Source organism: Heterodontus francisci, chromosome 6 (assembly GCF_036365525.1).
Source record: "Heterodontus francisci isolate sHetFra1 chromosome 6, sHetFra1.hap1, whole genome shotgun sequence".
NCBI lineage: Eukaryota > Metazoa > Chordata > Chondrichthyes > Heterodontiformes > Heterodontidae > Heterodontus > Heterodontus francisci.
The window spans coordinates 23,650,155-23,672,365 of NC_090376.1; the positions used below are offsets into that span (position 1 = coordinate 23,650,155).

At 44.6% G+C, this 22,211-nt stretch overlaps 1 protein-coding gene across 2 annotated transcripts in view; it reads left to right on the forward strand.

Moving 5' to 3' along the window:
• atp10a (ATPase phospholipid transporting 10A) overlaps positions 1-22,211 on the forward strand; it is a 365,726-nt gene that overhangs the window by 128,015 nt on the left and 215,500 nt on the right. The window contains exons 1-2 of one of the 2 annotated variants that reach the window (XM_068033281.1): positions 11,161-11,204; positions 18,247-18,570. In XM_068033281.1, coding sequence (XP_067889382.1) covers positions 18,302-18,570 — 269 coding nt within the window. In that variant the 5' untranslated portion in view covers positions 11,161-11,204; positions 18,247-18,301. Of the gene's footprint in view, positions 1-11,160; positions 11,205-18,246; positions 18,571-22,211 lie in introns of those variants that run through there. The other variant, XM_068033280.1, reaches the window with a different exon arrangement.

Consider the following 22,211-nt stretch of genomic DNA (forward strand, 5'->3'; position numbering starts at 1 on the left):
CTGGGATTTATTGCCTCTCCCTAGTTGCTTGCTAGGAATAAGTACCTTAAGCAGAGTTATTAGTCCTGCAAAATAGCAAATACTGTACTCATAACCTTGAAAGTAGCAATAGTCTGGCAGTACTTTCCTGATGCCCAAGTTTTTAATCCCACTTCCAACATACCAAGTCCCAAGTTTGATCCAAAAGCAGAAAATGCTGGAAATATTCAGCAGGTCTGGGAGCATCTGCGGAGAGAAAAACAAAGTTAAGATTTCAGTTGAAAGCATTGGGCTGGATTTTACCAAGCCCACGAGATCCTGCTTATTGGTGCAGGGGTGGGGTGAGATCTGGAATATGGGTCCGGCAGTGGTCTGCCATGGTGGCCGATGTTGGGAGGGCCCGGCCCAATCCTCCCGGTGGTGGCGAGGTGGGCGACAGGACCTGAATTTCAATAATTAAATCAATATAATGAATGTGTTTAACTAACCTTCCATCTTCTGGGCCCGCTGCGATCTTCAGTGCGGCAGCCGTCACTCCCACGCCTTCAATTCCCCATCTGAGGAAAGCCGGCATGACACTGGTGGGCGGGGGGTGGGGGGAGGAGGTAAGATTCTTAGTGCGGGGGTAGGGCAGGGTCAAATAAATGTAATGGGTGCAGGGGGATGGTGGGAAGGGATGAACTTTAAACTTTGTGCAGTTTTGTGGGGCGATGGTCAGATTTAAAGATAGGTATCTTCGGGGGGGAAAGGGCAAATAGTTAATGTAATTGTTATTGGGGGGTGGAAAGGGACATTAGAAATTTATTTGAGAACTTTTGGGGGGTGTAGCTTTAAAAATTTAAATCTGCCAGCAGGGCTGACAGCCCTTTAGAAATGACACCAGCGCCTGGGCACAAGCAGCTGACGCCATTGCCAGTGACGGACAGCCCGCACTCCACCCTCCCCCCACCCCCCTCCATGCGATTGGGGGGTGGCAGGCCGCCCAGACTATTTAAATGAGTCGTCACGTGGGAGATTACAGCAGCTCTTTGGCGTGCGGCCTGCCATTTTCTGAGCTCGCTGCCGAGATCTTAAAATCCAGCCCATTAGCTCTGTTTCTCTCTCCACAAATGCTGCCTGACCTGCTGAGTATTGCCAGCATCTGCAGTATTTCTCTTTCACTCCAGGTTTGATCCCTGATCACAGCTGAATTCGTTGATCTCAATCTCAAACATAGGGGAGACGGTGGCGCAGTGGTAATGCACTGGACTTGTAACTCAGACTTCAGGCTAATTTTAGGTGGAATTTAAATTCAATTAAGTAATGAAAATCTGAAATTGAAATCTAGTCTCAGTAATAGTGCTGTGCAATTATCATCAATTGTCATAAAGACCCATCTGGTTCACTAATTCCCTTTAGGGAAGGAAATCTGCCATCCTTTTCTGGTCTGGCCTACATGTGACTCCACACCCACAGCAATGTGGTTGACTCTTAACTGCCCTCTGAAATAGCCTAGCGAGCCACTCAGTTGTCAAGGGCAGTTAGGGATGGACAACAAACGCTCACAATGCCTACAAACCATAAATAAATAAAAATCAGGGTGGCAGTTGAGTTGCTGTATCTAACCTCTAAATGCCCTGCTATAACGCCTTTAATAATAGCTTCTAACATTTTCCCTAAGGCAAACACTAAGCTAACTGGCCTTTAGTTTCCTGCTTTCTGTCTCCCTCCCTTTTTGAATAAAGGAGTTACATTTTCTATTTTCCAATCTAACGGAACCTTCCCCGAAACTACTTAATTTTGGAAATTTAAAACTAACGCATCAACTATCTCACCAGCTACTTCTTTTAACATCCTAGGATGAAGTCCATCAGAACCCGGGGACTTGTCATCTCGCAATTTATTCAGTACCACTTCCCTGGTGATTGTAATTTTCTTGAGTTTCTCCCTCCCTCCCATTTCCTGACTTACAGCTATTTCTGGGATGTTACTTGTCTCCTGAATAGTGAAGACCGATGCAAAATATCTGTTCAATTCATCTGCCATCTCCTTATTATCCATTATTAATTCCCCAGACTCACTTTCTATAGGACCAATGCTCACTTTGTTAACTCTTTTCTTTTTAAAATATCTATAGAAACTCTTACTATCTGTCTTTATATTTCGAGCTAGCTTTCTCTCGTACTCTAATTTTACCTTCCTTATCAATCTTTTAGTAATTCTTTGCTGTTTTTTATATTCTGTCCAATCTTCTGACCTGCCTCCCATCTTTGCGCAAGTATAGGCTTTTTCTTTAAGTTTGATACTATCTTTAACTGTTTTAGTTACTCACAGATAGCGGGTCGCATCCTTGGAATTTTTCTTTCTCATTGAAGTGTATCTATTCTGTCTATTCTGAAATATCCCCTTAAATGTCTGCCACTGCATCTCTATTGACAGATCCCTTAACCTGATTTGCCAGTTCACTTTAGCTAGCTCTGCTTTCATAATTGCCCTTATTTAAGTTTAAAATACTGGTCTTGGACCCATTCTTTTCTCCCTCAAACTGAATGTAAATTTCAATCATATTATGATCACTACTATCTAGGGGCACCTTAACTATGAGGTTGTTAATTAATCCTATCTCATTGCACAATACCAGGTCTAGTATAGCCTGCTCTCTGGTTGGCTCCAGAACGTAATGTTCCAAGAAATTATCCCGAAAGCATTCTATGTACTCGTCATCTAGGCTACCTCTGCCCATCTGATGTTTCCTGTTGTCTTGCAGGCCTCCACCTGCCAAGAATGAGGCATATAATTTTGCCATATGGACATTAAATTTCAAACTGTTGCTGGGCAAAGAGACAGCCTCATACAAGGGGTTGCCAAGCCCCTGGCTGGAAGGACATTTTTGCATATTAACAGACACTGCTTGGAACAAAGGACCATTCCCTGACCCACCCAATACACAAAGCCAGAAGTGGTTATACCAGTCACGTGATTACCCTGCTGGCCAACTTGGGGAGTTTTAAATTGTAGAGACTGTGTTTAAACGGACAGAAAGCTCTTTGCTCCTGGACTGAAGAAGACCTCCTGTCTGCTCCCATCTCTTTTTCACAGAACTGAAACCCCCTAAAGACACATGAACCCCAAGAGAGAAAAGTCTCCTACAGTGAATAAGGTTTAAGAAGAATACTGGGCCCCAACGAAAAACAAGATCTTCCTACAATCAAGGACTATACAGTTAGCTCTAAGACCCATAATAAACTCTTCAGATATTGCCTCAACCTTTTCCACTTTATTTTTGTTCTTCTCTTTCTGTCCCTATATGCATGTGTGTATCGCATAGGCATGTTAGCGTGGGCGCATCTTGTATCCATAGGTGTCAACCGAATTAGAGTTTAAGTTTAATAAAATTTCACCTTTCTTCTTTAAACCTAAGGAAGCCTGTTTGTGCTCATTTCTTTCCCTTGCAACTGGAAAGCGGTGACCAAGGATTCACCATGTCGGAGTTAAAAACACAATGTGTTTAAAAATTAAACCCTGTTACAGTAAGACCAGGTGAAAGCTGAAAGGGAACCCTAGACCTCTTTCTCACTTGGTGGAAACACAATCTATATGTAGGTTAAAATCCCCCATAATTATCGGTGTACCTTTCTAACAAGCTGCCATTAATGTTCAGCACCATTCGCAACTCCTCAGATACTGAAGCATTCCATGTAGAAATGCAACAAGACTTGGACAATATCCAGGCTTGGGCTAATAAGTGGCAAGTAACATTCGCACCACACAAGTGCCAGGCAATGACCATCTCCAACAAGAGAGAATCTGACCATCTCCCCTTGACATTCAATGGCATTACCATTGCTGAATCCCCCACTATCAACACCCTAGGGGCTACCATTGACCAGAAACTGAACTGGAGTAGCCATATAAATACCGTGGCTACAAAAGCAGGGCAGAGGCTAGGAATCCTGCAGCCAGTAACTCACCTCCTGACTCCCCGAAGCCTGTCCAACATCTACAAGGCACAAGTCAGGAGTGTGATGGAATACTCTCCATTTGCCTGGATGGGTGCAGCTCCAACAACACTCAAGAATCTCAACACCATCCAGGACAAAGCACCCCGCTTGATTGGCACCCCATCCACAAACATTCACTCCCTCCACCACCGATGCACAGTGGCAGCAGTGTGTACCATCTATAAGATGCACTGCAGCAATGCACCAAGGCTCCTCAGACAGCACCTTCCAAACCCGCGACCTCGACCAACTAGAAGGACAAGGGCAACAAATGGATGGGAGCACCACCACCTGCAAGTTCCCCTCCAAGTCACACACCATCCTGACTTGGAACTATATCGCCGTTCCTTCACTGTCGCTGGGTCAAAATCCTGGAACTCCCTTCCTAACAGCATGTGTGTATACCTACCCCATATGGATTTCAGCGGTTCAAGAAGGCAGCTCACCACCACCTTCTCAAGGGCAATTAGGGATGGGCAATAAATGCTGGCCTGGCTGGCGACGCCCACATTCCATGAATGAATTTTTTAAAAATTCTTCCTTCATACCCCGTCCTACAGTGTGGTTAATGTTAGGTGGCCTGTACACCACTCCCACAAGTAACTTCTTGCCTTTTTGATGTCTCATCTCTACCTAAGCTGCCTCTACATCCTGATCTCCTGAACTTAGGTCACCCCTCTCTATTTTGCTAATACCATCATTAATTAACAGAGATACCCCTCCGCCTTTTCCTAGCTTCCTATCCTTCCTAAATGCCATGTACCCTTCAATATTCAGGTCCCAATCTATGTCGTCCTGCAACCATGTCTCTGTAACGGCTATCAAATCGTACTTATTTATTTCTATTTGCGCTCTCATCTGTTTTGTTTCGAATGCTACGTGCATTCAGATACAGAGCCTTTAGTTTTGTCCTTTTATTATTTTTGTAACCTCTAACCTTATCTGTTGTTTACTCTTAGATTTGTATGCTCTGTCCCTTCCTGCCACAGTCAGTTTATCATATCCCACATTAATACCTTTCTCTCTTGCCTTGTCTCTACTCATTGATTTACCATATCTTCTGAAATTTGATCCCTTGCCCCCACTATTCAGTTTAAAACCCTCTCTACTTCCCTAGTTATGTGGCTTGCTAGAACACCGGCCCCAGCACGGTTCAGGTGTAGACTGTCCCAATGGTACAGCCACAACTTTCTCCAGTACTGGTGCCCCACGAGCCGGAACCCACTTCTACCACACCAGTCGTTGAGCCACGCTTTAATTTCTCTAATCTTATTTGCCCTATGCCAATTTGCATGTGGCTCAGGCAATAATCCAGAGATTATTACCTTTGAGGTTTTGCTTCTTAATTTGGCACCTAGTTCCTCATACTGACTATGCAGAACCTCTTTCCTTGTTCTGCCTGTCATTGGTACCTACATGGAGCACAATGACTGGATCCTCCCCCTCCCACTTTAAGTTCCTCTCCAGCCCTGAGCAGATGTCCCGAACCCTGGCACCGGGCAGACAACACAGCCGTCTGGACTCTCGCTCTTTGCTGCAGAGAACAGTGTCAATCCCCCTAACTATACTGTCCCCTACTACCACTACATTCCTTTTTTTCTCCCTACACTTGAATGGCTTCCTGCACCATGGTGCCATGGTCAAGTTGCTCATCCACCCTGCAGCCCCCACTCTCATCCAAACAAGCTGAAAGAACCTCAAACCTGTTAGACAATCGCAAAGGCTGAGGCTCCTGCACTCCTGCCCAGTGGGTGCCCTTACCTGCCTCAGCTGCAGCCACACTCTGATGTCACTGACCACTGACCAAATCAGAAGACCCTATCCTAAGGGGTGTGACTGCCTCCTGGTACAAAATGTCCAGGTAACTATCATCCTCCCTGATGTGTCGCAGTGTCTGCAACTCGGACTCCAGTTCGATGACTCTGAGCCGAAGCTCTTTGAGCGGCAAACGCTTACTGCAGACATGTTTGTCCTGGATCACACTGGCATCCAGGGGCTCCCACATGCTGCAGCCGTGACACATCACCTGTCCTGCCATCCTTAATGTGTTTTAATTAATTACTTAATTATTTTTATTCAATTATTTATTTTATTTTCCTTTTTTTAAATATATTTTATTAAGCTTACCACTAGTTCCTTTACTATTTTAAACGTTAGGATTAGAATGAACCTTAATCACTAACAGATACTCACCAAACAGATAGCTTTTTCCCAAACCAATCACCTACCCGCTTGCCTGTGATGTTTGATGCTAGATTTGATTTAAATTAAATTAAATTAAAACTTTACTTGTATACTCACCCCGGCGTCTCTCTGTTTCCCTGCTCTCACTGTTGATTGTGACGTCACTCTGATGTCACTTTTCAATTTTTCCCTGCTCCGCTCCTGCTGCTCCCACTGTGCTCCTCTCTCTCTCCACTCCCGCCGTGCTCCTCTCTCTCTCTCCACTCCCTCCGTGCTCCTCTCTCTCCATTCCCTCCGTGCTCCTCTCTCTCTCTCTACTCCCTCTGTGCTTCTCTCTCTCTCTCTGCTCCCTCCATGCTCCTCTCTCTCTCTCCGCTCCCTCCATGCTCCTCTCTCTCTCTCTGCTCCCTCCGTGCTCCTCTCTCGCTCTCTCCGCTCCCTCCGTGCTTCTCTCTCTCTCTCTCCGCTCCCTCCATGCTCCTCTCTCTCTCTCTCCGCTCCCTCCGTGCTTCTCTCTCTCTCTCTCCGCTCCCTCCATGCTCCTCTCTCTCTCTCTCTCCACTCCCTCCGTGCTCCTCTCTCTCTCTCCACTCCCTCCGTGCTCCTCTCTCTCTCTCTCCGCTCCTGCCGTGCTCCTCTCTCTCTCTCTCTCTGCTCCCTCCATGCTCCTCTCTCTTTCCCCGCTTCCTCCATGCTCCTCTCCCTCTATCCGCTCCTACCGTGCTCCTCTCTCTCCACTCCCTCCGTGCTCCTCTCTCTCTGCTCCCTCCATGCTCCTCTCTCTCTCTCCACTCCCTCTGCGCTTCTCTCTCTCTCTCTGCTCCCTCCATGCTCCTCTCACTCTCTCTCTGCTCCCTCCATGCTCCTCTCTCTCTCTCCGCTCCCTCTGTGCTTCTCTCTCTCTCTCTGCTCCCTCCATGCTCCTCTCTCTCTCTCCGCTCCCTCTGTGCTCCTCTCTCTCTCCGCTCCCTCCATGCTCCTCTCTCTCTCTCCGCTCCCTCTGTGCTCCTCTCTCTCTCTCCGCTCCCTCTGTGCTTCTCTCTCTCTCTCTGCTCCCTCCATGCTCCTCTCTCTCTCTGCTCCCTCCGTGCTCCTCTCTCTCTCTCTGCTCCCTCCGTGCTCCTCTCTCTCTCTCTACGCTCCCTCCGTGCTTCTCTCTCTCTCTCTACGCTCCCTCCGTGCTTCTCTCTCTCTCTCTCCACTCCCTCCGTGCTCCTCTCTCTCTCTGCGCTCCCTCCGTGCTTCTCTCTCTCTCTCTCCACTCCCTCCGTGCTCTTCTCTCTCTCTCTCTCCGCTCCTGCCATGCTCTTCTCTCTCTCTGCTTCCGCCAAGCTCCTCTCTCTCTCTCTCTCCGCTCCTGCCGATCTCCTCTCTCTTCCTCTCTCCGCTCCTGCCGTGCTCTTCGCTCTCTCTGCTTCCGCCAAGCTCCTCTCTCTCTCTCTCCGCTCCTGCCGATCTCCTCTCTCTTTCTCTCTCCGCTCCTGCCGTGCTCTTCTCTCTCTCTCTGCTTCCGCCAAGCTCCTCTCTCTCTCTCTCCACTCCTGCCGATCTCCTCTCTCTCGCTCTGTCTCCGGTAATGCACATTTACCCTTCCCCACCTTTAGTAATGATGTTACAACTCTGATTTCATTCCCAGTTAAGGAAACTATTATATCACATTGCTTTATAATGCACTTAAAAACTGTTCAAGTTAGCCTAGGATATTTTTCTATTTTATTAAAGCCACTTTGATGGATGGTATGAACAGCTTTTACTGCAGCTGCTATATCAGATTATCATATTAATATTGAATGACTGTATCCATTGTATTGGGATCAAAAGAAAATGTGTTTTATGATTTGACAGAAACATGATTATTAAGGTTCGATATCAATGTTTTTGAAATAGGCAATAAATTTATTCACTGGCTGGAAATGTGTAAACAAAACAAACTTATTATTTTGGAAAAATTCAGCTCAGGTCAGGCTGATATTTTCCTCAGAATTTGAAAATCTGTAAAGAAGATTTCTGTTATCGTGTACCTTTCCCAAAAAAGCCTGATTCATGGTTATTAATAATCAGTGCTAACCTTTATAGAGGAAGGGATGTCAGTGAATCTAGCAAATGTCTCACTGGACATCATTAGTGGTGTTTCTCAGTTCACCGTTCAGGCGATTGTGGGAAGGATACCCCCATCTGTTTTATATTCCTCCTTGGCAACCCCAGACAACTAATCAAAGACTGGCAAACTGACCTCAGGGCACATAGGAGAGGAATATTAGGGCCCTAACATGGAAGTCCAGTATATTATCTATTGTACAATGCTGTTGAATTATGTTCATTGGCCCGCACAGTGCCTGTTTTATCAGGAGCAACTCTGACTACCAGGGCACCAACATGCTCGGCAGGGAGTGTGTGCTCATTTTCAGATGGAAGTACATGGTCCACCATATTGAGTAAGGACAAACAAGATTCATTTTTGAACCATACTTGAAGCAGGTGTTAGGTCCTTTGCCAATGCGTAAAAGGGGCCTGAAGCCTGCTTGAGGCCCCTCTCAAAGATTCATTTGTCCTGAGGCACCTGAGCCATCGTAGGTTGCACTTAGGGAAACCAGCTCGAAAGAACACCTGCGACAAAAAAGGTGTGTAATGTAGCCAAAGGTGAGCACTCCTGAATCTACATTTAAAAGCCCACCACATCACCACTACTCCCAACCCCCAGTCACTCCCCTGCCACAACTAGTTTCCTCTGCTGATCCCCAAACCCAGACCACTAGTGTCGCCTGTCGCTGCCCAATCTTGGATCCTAGACCCAATCCCCTGATTAGCAAGCTTTTCATGCTTCTCTGCAATCACTGAAATGAGGGCCGAGACCCAATGTGTGGAGAGGTTAGGGCCTCACAGTTCGGGCGCAGGGGTGGCACGCATTGCACCCTCTATGATATACTTATGTAATGGATCCCGTCTGGATCAACGTTCTGTCAGTTTTTCTTTGTTGTGCATGGCCTATTCATTTAAATGCACAGGTCCATTAACTGTTTTTGTGCAGCCACACACATGCAGGAACCCAAAAGGAACGACTTGTGTTCCGCTTGTATAGAAACTTCTGGGTTGCTGCATAGCCTCACAGCTTAGAGGGAACATTGATCCTGAGTGTTGCATTCGGTTATGGGCACCAAGTTACAATTGGTGTCAAAGTGGTATCATACTGACAGGTTTGTAATTCTCCATCTCTCGCTTCTTAAATAATGCTGTGCCATTTGCAATTTTCCAATCCAAAGACACAATTCCTGAATCTAAAAAGCTCCTGAAAATTATGACTAACACATCTTCAATTTCCTGACTGGTTTATAAACGCTGGAGTGGAATCAAGCCAATACTGGAGATTTATCTATCTTAAGTCCCATTATTTTCTCCATTACCTTTTTTTTAAACGCCCACTAAGTTCCTCCCATTGACTTATTTTTAGATTTCCTTGTACCGCTGGCATTTTATCCCCTTGGAGTTCACTGTAAAAATGGATACAAAGTAGTCATTTAACAAGTCTCCCATTTCTTTATTGTCCTTTGTAGTTTTGACTGTATCTGTCTTTAATGATCTCACATTCCTTTTCACCAGTTTCTTTCATGTAATATAGTTATAAAAATTTGATTGTTAGTGCCAGCCGTGGCTCTGTTGGTAGCACACTCCCCGAGTCGCTAGTTTGTGAGTTCCAAGTTCCACTAAAAGAGCAGTATTTTATGCTCTCCCCAATGTTGTGTTGGGAGGTGGCAGTGTATTTAATCAGGTGGGATGGTGACAGGTGGGGGACCCACCGCTGCCCCGCCTCTACCCCCATTAAGTCCATGGTGGGCCTTCCCACCCTGCCGCCAATTGAGGCCCAATTAAGGGCCTCTTCCCACCACTGCTCGTATTAACCCAGTGTCTGGCAGACCTGCCGCCACATGGGGAGCACAACATGCAAACCCATGCGGGTTGCATGCTGGCTCCCAGATGGAGGAGTTCCTCTTTCAAAGGCACTCAGTGCCTGCTCGAGGAACCCAGCATCAGGAAGGGGGGAGGGGCCCTTGCTGCCAAACCCCTACATCCACTCCCCCAACCCCAACCCTGCGAAACTCCTCTCACCATCATCTCAGCTGTGGGCTGGACCAATGGCAACCTGGGCCCTGGGTGGATCTCTTTTCCTCAGTAGCCACCATCTCTCTGGTGGTGCTGCTGAGCAAAAGAGCTGCTGGCCTCCGATTGGCTGGCAGCTCTCGGCGGGAGGGACTTCCACCCCCGTGCCCTGATCCCATGAAAGGCCTGCCGATGACCTCTCAACTGCCTGATTGGCATGTAATTCCGACCGGCCTTCCCAGAGCAGGCAGCGTGGGTCTATCGTCAGCTCTCCAGCCAGTGGCAGAGACCCCTGTCGCCTCAATAAAATACCACCCCCCCCTCCCCCCCCCCCCACCAGGCAAGACTTGAGTGCAAAAATCAGGGCTGACACTCCAGTGTAGTATTGAAGGAGTGCTGCACTGCCTGAGGTGCAGTTTTTCGGATAAGATGCTAAACCGAGGCCCTGTCTGCCATCTCGGGTGGATGTAAAAGAACCCATGGCACTATTTCAAAGACTAGTGGAGTCATCCCTGGCATACTGGCCTATATTTATTCCTCAATCAACATCACAAAAAAGTTTAGCATTTTGCCATTTGTGTGCAAATTGACTGCCATGTTTCCTACATCACAACATTTCACTTCAAAAGTATTTAATTGGCTGAAGAGCGATTTGGGATGTCCTGTGGTCATGAAAGGTGCCATATAAGTGCAAGTCTTTCATTTTCTTTTTTTATAATGTCACTTGCTCTTATGATATAAAATCACCTTGCACTGAAGAATCCTGTGTTTACACAGCAATAATTCTAAATGCACTGTTCTCTATTTGTATTCATTCAGGGGATCTGGCCATTACTGGCAAGGCCAGCATTTGTTGCCCATTCCTAATTGCCCTTGACTACTAAGTGGCTTGCTAGGCCATTTCAGAGAGGAATTAAGAGTCAACCACATTGCTGTGAGTCTGGAATCACACATAGGCCAGACCAGGTAAGAACAGCAAATTTCCTTTTCTAAAGGACATTGGTGAACCAGATGGATTTTTACAACAATCGATGATAGTTTCATGGCACCATTACTGAGACTAGCTTTCAATTCCGGATTTTTATTAATAAATTGAATTTAAATTCCACCAGCTGCCATGGATTTGAGCCCATGTCCTCAGGGTATTCACCTGGGCCTCTGGATTATTAGTTCAGTGGCATTAGAACTACACCACCATCTCCCCTATGTTTCTAATATGGTTACGGGCAGCCCAACACAGACTTCAAAAGGGACAATCTGCTTGAAGTACCTCAGAGAATTCTTTGACAAGATAACAGTCGTGGCAGGTGGGGAAGTGACTGGATTTTAGGAAAACCTTACCTCATGGGAAAGTAATAGAAAAAAAATTGAAGGGTATGAAATTAGAGGGAGCATGGCGAACAGCAATGAAATGGTTAAAAGGGACAAAACAGCATTGGAGTTAAGGGTCGATTTTCAGGGTGGTTAGAAGTGGGTGATGATGTCCCTGAGGGTTCATTTCTAAGGCCACTTCTGTTCACTGTGTGTGTCAATGATTTAGATATAGGCCTCAAGAGATCGTTGTCGAATTTTGCAGATGAGACCGAAATAGAAGGTATTATTAATTATTTGGAAGACCAAAGAAAGCTGCAAAGGGATATTGATAAGATGGAGGTTATAGGCTATTAACTGAATGCTGCCCGGTATGAGGAAATAAAATGAGGCTGTTTCTAGTGGTTTAGGAGTCAGGAACACGAGGCCATAAATACAATATTAAATATGAGACATTTAGGTCAGAGAGCAAGCAAAACTTTCTTGCTCAGAGAGTAATTGCGGTTTTCACTTCCAGGATTAGTGGTTGAGGTTAAAGTTATATCTACATTCAAAATTAGTTTGGATAGACGGATGAAGGAAAATAGGGGATGAAGGGATATGGGAACAGGGTGGCTAAATGTGATTAAAACTATTTTCTCACATGGAGGGTAAATGCTGACACATGGGGCTGGATTTTACGGTGGGCGGACAGGAGCCGGCCACCAACATAAAAGTCGGTGGTGAGCCCACTTCCGCCTAGCCTGGGGATCTGTTTCATATTTTACAGGTCCCCCGGCTTTAATTGTTCCGAGGCGGGACTTTCACCCGCTTGAGGGAGGAAGTCCCGCCTCATTGAGCTGCCGGCCAATCAGCGGGCCAGCAGCTCTTAGTCCCAGCAGCACCACCGGGAGCGGTGGCCACTGCTAGGACTGCAGCCCAGCCGAGGACATGGAGCCAAGAGTCCAGGAAAGTTTGGATTGTCTCGCTGGGGGTCATTGGTTGGGCCCCGGTGAGGCAAGGCTGATTGTTTGGCGGGGAGGTGGGGTGTCTTGGGTCCTGGGGGTGGTTGGGGAAGCAGGGGTGCCTGATTGTCAGGGCCCACACCCAGGGTGCTGAGAGGCTGATAGCCTTTCCCAAGTGGCCTTTCCCGGCTCCAGGACGCCTGCTTGCCTTGCGTAAAATCCGCGTGGAGGCGGGCGAAGGCCCTTAAGTGGCTGTTAATTGGTAACTTAAGGGCCTTGATTGGCCTGGGGTGGGCGGCCCATTTTGCACTCCTCCCACCCTACGTAAAGTGGTTGGGAAGGCCTCCCGGAGCCTCCCACTCCATTTTACCCCATCCTGCCACCACCATCTGACACGTTGGGGTGGCGTAAATTCCCGCCATGGTCTGTATCGATGTTATAATTTCTTTGGCGGTACTGCCAGCAATCGAACAATGTTGGCCTGCTCTGAAAGGAACCTAATTCATTCATATTGATGCAAAGTGCTTCGCAAGCATGCAACCAAATCAATCCTTAGTGTTTTCCACAAGCAAAACGTCTTATTTCAAAATTTTATATGGCTCTAAAGTATGTTGTGTTCTTTAATTTGGAATTGGCAGTGAAATTAATAGATGGCCATTGTGGCTCTTAAAAGGGCATGGCTTTTATATTATGAAATTATGAATCATTAATGCTTCAATTCTATGGCCAACAATCTGTCATTTAGTATTTAAGGATCAGTTAACTAATGCACAATAGCATTTCTACAGCCTGATTAGAGGCGTTCTTTTGAATGTGGGAAAACTATTCTGTCTGGTGACATGTGATCTTAAGGAGACCTCTTCGCCAACATTATAGGTGTGGTATGATAGACACCGTAAGATGCTCATTACATCTGTCACTGTCCTTCAATCCAGCTTTTCACCCCTCCACCATCTAGTCCATACATCACTACAATTTCTTATTTCAAACCAAGGTGCTTAATGATGCAGCTTATTGGACTGCCAGTGCATCACAGGACAGAGTGATGGGACGTAGGATAGTACCTCACACCCGTACCATTACAGTGAACTGTACAAAACAAGGGATGTTTTTCTAGGGAGGAGACTCACCACAGACAACTCTACAGTACCTCATAGGAGCCAGTTCCAAGTGACATACCATAAGCTTAAAATGCCTGGGTCAGCAAGGTAGATCAGAAAAATACTTAGCAAAAATATTAAATGGCACCCTTAGGAGAACTGAAAAAAATTACCTTAAAAGTAATGAAGGATTTGTCATGCATGTAAATAAGTTTCTTAAAGTGTACAACTCATTCTTCTATTTTATACTTCTCTAGGATCAAAATAAGTGCATAGAAAATATACCATAATAAGGCACAATGTGTTGCAGCAAGCAGCTTTTTTTTTAATATACTGTTTGTGAGAGTTGGTTTCCATGAATTTCTATTCATGATTAAGCTGACAAGTAAGTTTCTGCAGAACCAAGTTTGGCTGTCTCTGGGATAGAAGCAGGAAGAGTTGTGATGGACTGAAGGATGGTAGCAGCTTTATTTTTGTCTGTTGGCTTTATTAATATTTCACTGAAGTTCTCTGTGGTGAGCAATCAACAACTTTTCTGGCAGAGAGCTGACTTTTTAAAGGAGCTTTGTCCAGTTTTTTCATTACCAGGTTTATAGGCAAATAGTTAAAACGTCCAATTTGTTTTTGTCGGCTTGGGCATCCCAATTAATATCAAAGGAAAGATACTTTAATGCAACGTTACAGATGCTGAACTGTATTAGTAGCAGGTTCTACAGATTCAGGCTAGATCACTCAAAGTATTTAAAGAGGAGGTAGATAGATTTTTGAAATGTTGGGAAGTTGAGGGCTATGAGGAGTTGGCACGAAAGAGGAGTTGAGGTCTGGGGCAAATCAGCCATGATCTTATTGAAGGCTTGAGGGGCCGAATGGCCTGCTCCTGCTCCTATTTCTTATGTTCTTATGTCTATGTCCTCCGCGATGCCATCAGCAGTCTTAAAATACAGTGGGATCGTTTTAATCTAACACGCTTGCCAGGGAAACCGACAGGATCAAATCAGCCATCCATTTTACTTTCTATTGAAGCCTCCTGGTCTGTATTTAACCGTCAGTCAACATCACTAAAGCAGATTATCTGGTCATTAACACATTGCTGTTTGTATGAACTTGCTGTTATCAAATTGGCTGTTGTGTTTTCTACCTTACAACAGGGACTTCACTTCAAAAATACTTGATTGGTTGTTGGGAAATCTTGAGGTCATGAAAGGCACTATATAAATGCAAGTCTTTCTTGTTCCCTATCCTAAGTTATTGTTTAAAGAAAAGACTGGTTGTAATAATGTGTAGCATATTTATCACAGTCTATTTAATTTATTGACACTGTCAAATAGATTTGTTATTTATCTGTCTCATTTGTATAAGTAATCCAGCAGAGGGTACTGGGACTGTTGCCCGACTACTATATTCAAACAATTTTTGCAATTACCATAGACTTGCAGCTCGCAAAACATTACATTTTAATTTGCCTTGGGGCTGGTTTCCACTTGCAGTTCTGTGAGCCACTGGGAGTGTAAAAGTCTAACAGTATAATTACATTTTAACATGGTGGCTATACAAGGATGTGCTCGCTTTTCAATTTTGCATTCTGTAGTCTCTGTCAGAATCCCTTTGGAAATCACGGAATCTCAGGTGAACAGCAGCGGAAAAGAGTGATGAGGCACGATGGCAAAATAAATCAAAATAAATTAAATTTAGTGAAGGAACAAAGGAGGGTTGCAAAAAGAAATGTAAATGGTTGAGAGAAAGAAAAAAGAAAATTCCTACAGAAGGGATTGCTAAAATTTACAGCCCACTGACGGAAAACCAGGATTGTCATATAAAAGAGGGATTGCTGTAGAAATGTAGGATGAAATATAAAGGTAACATAACAATCAGCAAGAAATGTTCTTACACTGCGGAGAAAAATGACTGAAGAACAAAGGATATATAAACAGGTTGGAAAGAAACCTTTGTACAGGTGGGCGGTTTGCAATCCAGTGGAGGCTGTCTGATTTAATTTGTTTAATAGATTGTTCAGTGTATATGTAGCTATTTTGAGCACTGCTTTGGGAATATAGAATCAAGCTCATCCAAAACTCTGCTGCCCGTATCCTAGCTCACACCAAGTGCCGTTCACCCATCACCCCTGTGCTCACTGACCTACATGGTCTCCCGGTTAAGCAGTGCCTCGATTTTAAACTCTCATCTTTGTTGTGCCGCGGACCTCCCCATCTCTGTAATCTCCACCAGCCCTACAATCCTACGAGATTGCTGTGCTCCTCCAACTCTGGCCTCTTGCACTTCCCAGACTTTAATCACTGCACCATTGGTGGCCGTGCCATCAGCTGCCTTGACCCTAAACCCTGGAATTCCCTCCCTAAACCTCTTCACCTCTCTACCTCTCTTTCATCCTTTAACACACCCTTTGAAACCTACGTCTTTGACCAAGCTGTTTGATATTTGTCTTAATATCTCATTGTGTGGCTGTCAGATTTTGTTTGTTAAAGGCACTATATAAGTGCCTTATATGTTAAAGGCGCTCTATAAGTACACATTTTTGTTGTTGTTGTAGTTGAATATGCCTTACCATTGGAGTATCAGAGTGTCAGAAAAGATAATTGCATGATTGATTGGGGTCAATCCTCTCAACTCTGGGACCTGGATTCAAAAAGGTCCAGACAAATGGAATGAAAGTCTAAATTCTCTGTCAGCTCTAAAGGTCCTTGATAGGCCACCTCAGAGGGGAATTTAAGAGTCAACCATGTCGAAATGCAGTCACATATAATAGGCCAGACTGGGTAAGGACGGAAAGTCTTATTCTCGGAAGGACGTTAGCCAGCCTGTTGATTTTTTACAATCCCACAGCTTCATGGTCACTTCTACCCTGGACAGCTTTTAACCTCCAGATTTTTGGAAACGAATTTGAATTCTGCCATGGTGTGATTTGAATTTACATTCTCTGGATTAGCAGCCCTGTTTCTGGATTACTAGTCCTGTAATGTAACCACCACATTACTGTACCCCTAAATAAAGTTATTAAGCCAACACTGCACCACCTAAATAGGACTGTTGTCTTTTCCTGTGATTTCGGAACAAAATTCTTTCCAGGTCTATTGAGGAAGGGATTAGGTGACATCTATGTATTTTATATAAAAGGGAGAGTTTTTGCAGTGGAAAGTCTGCCACCTGCTGGAAACACATCTGCTGAAATCTTGTACCCTCTAGTGCACAACACAAAATAAGGCACTCTTGCTGAATGAATGCTATTTTTTTTTACATAATTTATTTCCAACCAACATTCTACGGTACTTAATGGGGTTTGTATTTTAAAATATATTTTTCAGTTTAAGAAACCTGCGAGAATCTGTTCCGTCACCATAATAATGCGAATTGAGTCCAATTCTTCAGTAAGGGAAACATGAAGCTATATTGCATTACTATGAAATTCAGATTTATGCTGTATAACTGCAGAGTTGTATCTGTGCAAATCTGGGAAGATCTGATCGGAATGTTAACTGGTGAATATCTCAAACTTTCACAGCAAAACTTCACCCAGGGGCCTGACTTGGAGAGCCTGGGAAATGAAAGCAGCCTGGAAATCCCCCTTGCAAATCTTTAGTTTCAGTCACTTCAGTCTCTTTCCTTGAAGCAAATTGACCCCTTACATCAATTCTTAATGTGTTTTTTTTTTAAAGAGACTTTATCTTGATATCAAGCAACCCCTTTTAAAATTGAAGGCTCAGCATTTGTTAACGGATAGGGCAGGTGACTTGTTACCCTAAGCATTTTTATATTGCTCGGAAATAGATGATTTTGACTGCTGCTAATCTGCCTATGGCCGTTTGCTTAAGTGCAGCAAATTGGTGGCCTTGCTAAATTGCTGTGTTCAGGGAGCAAATCAAAATGCACCCAGTATCTGTGGAAATTTGGATGATTTATTGCACGGTGTGCTATACTAAAATCACTTGTCCTTGCAAAAAATCAGAGCATTGAGATTTGAAAAGGAGAGAAACTGCTTGTGGCACCACTGGCTGCGCCCATATTCCCTGGCACGGTACGACACGATTGCAGAGTAAGGACTTTCCCCTCTCTCGTCCTACCAGTGTTTTTTTCTGCAGGAGGCCTTTAGCTGACTGTGTCTGACATGCGCACATTCTATTAATCTCAAAGGTATGCTGTAAAAATTCATAACTGACTTAATGCATAGAAATACCATGCTCAGGATTTCAAGCTTTGAAAAGCCCTACGGTTAAAATGACAGTAGGACAAGGACTAGATTTAAATGAGTGAAAAGTAAAGGGAGGATGAATGTCAACAAGCTCTCCTTCACAGATAGAGTGCTGAGCGCATAAGATGTCCTACAGACAACATCAACAATTTGCGTTTAGACAGCGACTTTAATGTAGCAGAAATGTTCTAAGTTGCTTACCATATAATGGAGATCAATTCCTGGAAACGTCCAGTTGGAGATTATAATGGGGGAGCCGGGGGGGTGGGGGGTGGAATTGAATGGTCTTTCTGCATGGATGAGGTAAAATGGGGCCAGTTGGTGTAACTCATCCATATTTATCTTGTGAAAAGATTTTATTGAAATACACTGTGGTCAAGGAAGCTATTTTTAGATGAGAAAATTAAATGCCACCCTATTATTCTGTTTTATTTTTATTTTTCCTCCAGAACTGCTTTTGCTGGCACTAAGAGCATATGATTATTGCGACTTGAAACCGTCACCATGGCAACCAGATATGAAAGACCCGATTACACCAGAATTTCTGCTGTGAGAAATTTCTGTTACGGAGTCTGGAGAAACCCCTTCAACACAAGAGGTTATACAAGGCTCGAGAATGAAGTACCTGAACACAGAATTGTGATCCCAAATCACAGTTCCAACAAAGGCAGCCATTTTGGGTCTTCAAGACCTTACCATGGGAATAAAATCTGTACAACGAAATACACCCTGCTGAACTTTATTCCCAAGAATCTGTACGAGCAGTTTCACAGGTGTGTTCTTCTTTTTGTTGATTTTCAACCGATATTACAAGATATTTCTGCTGTTCACCTTCTCTTACAAAGCATGCAACCCATGCCAGTTACAAATATGATTTTAATTGAAAATGCCAAACCAGAATTGTTTATAAACCCAAATTATACAGGAATCGTTTTCACATTCTTCAACAAGCTTGAGTGGTTTTATTAGTGCTTTATGGCAAAAAGTAATAAACCATTTAGGCAAATTCTCCCGCTCATCTTGTTTCGATAGAAACCCTCTTAAATTTAGATACTTCACCTTCGTCCCTTTTTTTTTGTTAAATGCTCAATTTTAAAAAAATCTCCATTTAGTAATGGGCAATAAATGCTGGCCTTGCCAGTAACGCCCGCATACTGTGAATGAATTTTTAAAAAGGCGAAAATAAAATAGGCAATCATCATTTTTCACCTTGCTTGCATGCTAATGTGGACTATTAGAATGATTGTACCTGAGTTGTATTATGGCTCTGTCCGAATAGCAAAAGGACTGGTCAAAGCTTTCAGTAATGTGAGCAGCTAAAGCACACTGAAATGTAGTTCCAGTTGCTTGTGGCCTGGCTGAACCGTCAGCTGTGTCTCCATTGGGAGCACCCTTGCCTGAGTCAGAAGGCTGTCGGTCCAAGTCCAATTCCAGGATGAGCACAAAAATCAAGGTTGACACTCCGGTGCAATACTGAGGGAGTGCTGCACTGTCAGAGGTGCAGTCCTTCGGATCAAACATTAAACTGGGGCTCTGTCTGCCCTTTCATGTGAATGTAAAGGATTGCCCTCTAATTTTCCTCCCTCTCCTCCACTTCTGAAAGTGCTAACTCGTGCATGGTTTATGGTTCCACAATATTTGCAGCCATTCGGTATTTCAGATGATCACAATTAAAATCTGAGCGTGTACCGTAGTGGTTGCCAGGTTGTTGGATAATGGCGGGGATAGGATCTTAGCCTGATCCTATCTTCATCCAACGTTCCCGCATGAACTGCCAAACAGGAGCCACTGGATAACAATAACGATCAGGAATCCTGATTGATTTCTCATCTCCACAGCTATGGCACTGAGTCAAACTGTTACAGCCTTCCTGCCCTCCTGGCTGAAATCAGCTAACTCAACATAGACCAGTGGTCAGTGTCTTTAATCCAAAGAGGTTCAGCCTTTTTAGATGAAAGAGCAACCAAAGCTCTTCGTTGGATCTATAAAACCAATTGGAGTTTTCTTGAGATGCTACAGAGTTGATCTGTTTGCCAAAAGGTCCTATTGAGTTAATTTAGAATTAGTTTAACTGTGCAAAGAGGCTCATTTTAACCTAAACTTCCCCTCCCACCCAACCCGCTCTCATCCCCAAATTCAATCAAAAGTAAAATCAAACAGGGTACAAAATAGGTGGATGATCCAATTCTGTCAGTTTTCCTCTGGGCAGATTCTATTAAGATTATCCCCAAAGATCAGCTGAAGGCCATTTTGATCCAACAGTTCACCAGTCAATCCACTAGATATGCAATCACGTTCTGTGAAAATGAAGTACTGAATGTACCATTTTAAAATGCATCACTTCATAATGGCCAAACACTCAAAAAATTTACTGGTGCTCTTAAGGTGCCTATGGTGTAGCTAGAGATATTAATTCAGCCGCTCATTATACATCTCTCCCACTTTCCATTAATAAGGATGATTGAATCAATATCGCTCGGTTTTACACTATCACCCAAAGTCAAAACTAGGCTCAAGCCCTCCACATGATCATTGACTTATCGTCAAGAGCAAAGAATGGGACTCACCACACAAGTGGAACAAAAATACTTTGAAGTGGAGCAACAAAATGAATATTCAGAGGAAAATGCCACACTCTGAGCACAGAGCATTGGGAGTGAGGCAGTGAACATTACTCTTCTCACAGTCAGATCGAACCAACGCCATCAGTAGGTGCAGCATAACTAGAATCATAGCCTCTTAAAGCACAAAAGGAGGCCATTCAGCCCTTCATGCCCATGCCAGCTTGCTGAAAGAGCAATCCAATTAATCGCACTCCCCTGCTCTTTCCCCATAGCCTTGCAAATTTTTCCCCTTGATGGAGTTATCCAATTCCCTTTTGAAGGGTATCATTGAACTGGCCTCCACCATCCTTTTAGGCAGTGTATAAGAACTCACTGCTTAAAACAAATCTCCTCCTGGTTTTTTTGCTAATAATCTTAAAGTTGTGTCTTCTGGCTATTGACCGTCCCGCCAGCAGAAATAGTTCATCTCCATCAAGACTTTGAACATCTTTGTTAAATCTTTTCTTAGCCTTCTTTACTCTAAAATGAACAATCCGAACTTCTCTAATCTGTCCACATAACTGAAGTCCCTCAATCCTGATTTCATTCTAGTAAATGTCCTTTGCCACCACTCTTTGCCGCCTTTTATTCACTGCACCATTTTATTTAATGTCTGATTCCTTCTACATTCTAACTTATCAATTTAGTTGAATTCCTACTGAATTGCATCCGTGCTACTCACATTTCATTCGCAGACTGTTAAACATGTGGGATTGTATTGCTCAAGGTAATGATCAAAGCACAAACAGGGCTGTAGGCTCCACTAATCACCTTGCACTTTGTCCACGCTTGGCCTGGGTTCGATGCACCCCAAAGGGGTTAATGTATAGAAACCGTGACATTCTGTAAGTTTTGAAGCTGGAACCTTATAATAACTTAAATAAATTAAATAAATAAATTAACTTAAATATTATATTCTTGTTTATTTTACCTGCAACATCGTTGCAAACCAGGGCCAGAATTTTTCCCTTGGCGGAAAAGTTGGTGGCGACCCCGCCTCTGTCCGTCCTGGGGATCCGGACCACATTTTGCAGTCCACAGGCCTTTAATTGGTCTGAGGCAGGACTTCCACCTCATTGAGGAAGGAAGTCCCGCCTAATGGAGCTGCTGGCCAATCAGCGGGTCGACAGCTCTTGGTCTGCAACCCAGCCATCGCAAAGAAGATGTCGGGGAGCCCTGGAACAAAGTTACGTTTTTGGTACCTCGCCGGGGGTGATCAGTTAGGCCTCGGCAAGATAAGGGTGGGCAATTGGGGGGATGGGGGGGGTCATGTTGGGTGTTGGGGGTGGTGGGGTGGCCCTCTGTCGGGCACAGGCTGTCTGTTCATGAGGGCCTCCCCCCACCACCCCCAGACCGTCAGAAAGCCACCTGCTTTTGTCAGGTGGCTTTTCTCAGGCCTGGGTCGGCCGACCAGCCACAAGTAAAATCCCTGAGGAGGCGGGCGGAGGCCCTTAAGTGACCGTTAACTGGCCTTGATTGGCCTGGGGTGGGTGGGCCATTTATCGCTGCCGCCGCCCTGCTTAAAGTGGCGGCGGAGGCGGGAGCAGGTTGGGAAGGGCCCCCCGAGCCTCCCGCTCTATTTTACGACCCTCCCCCGCCACCTTCCTGCTCTTTGGTGGTGGTGGGGTGGGGGGGGCGTAAAATTCCAGCCCAGAAGTGTTAGAAACCATCCATTGTTAGTATGGAAAACACAGTGCCACTGAATTCTCTTTTAGTATTAATCCAATATTGCAGGCGTAGTTGTCCTGACATTTTCAATGCATAACACTTTCTTGGAACTGACATGCTGGCGTATACCTTCTTCCATTAGC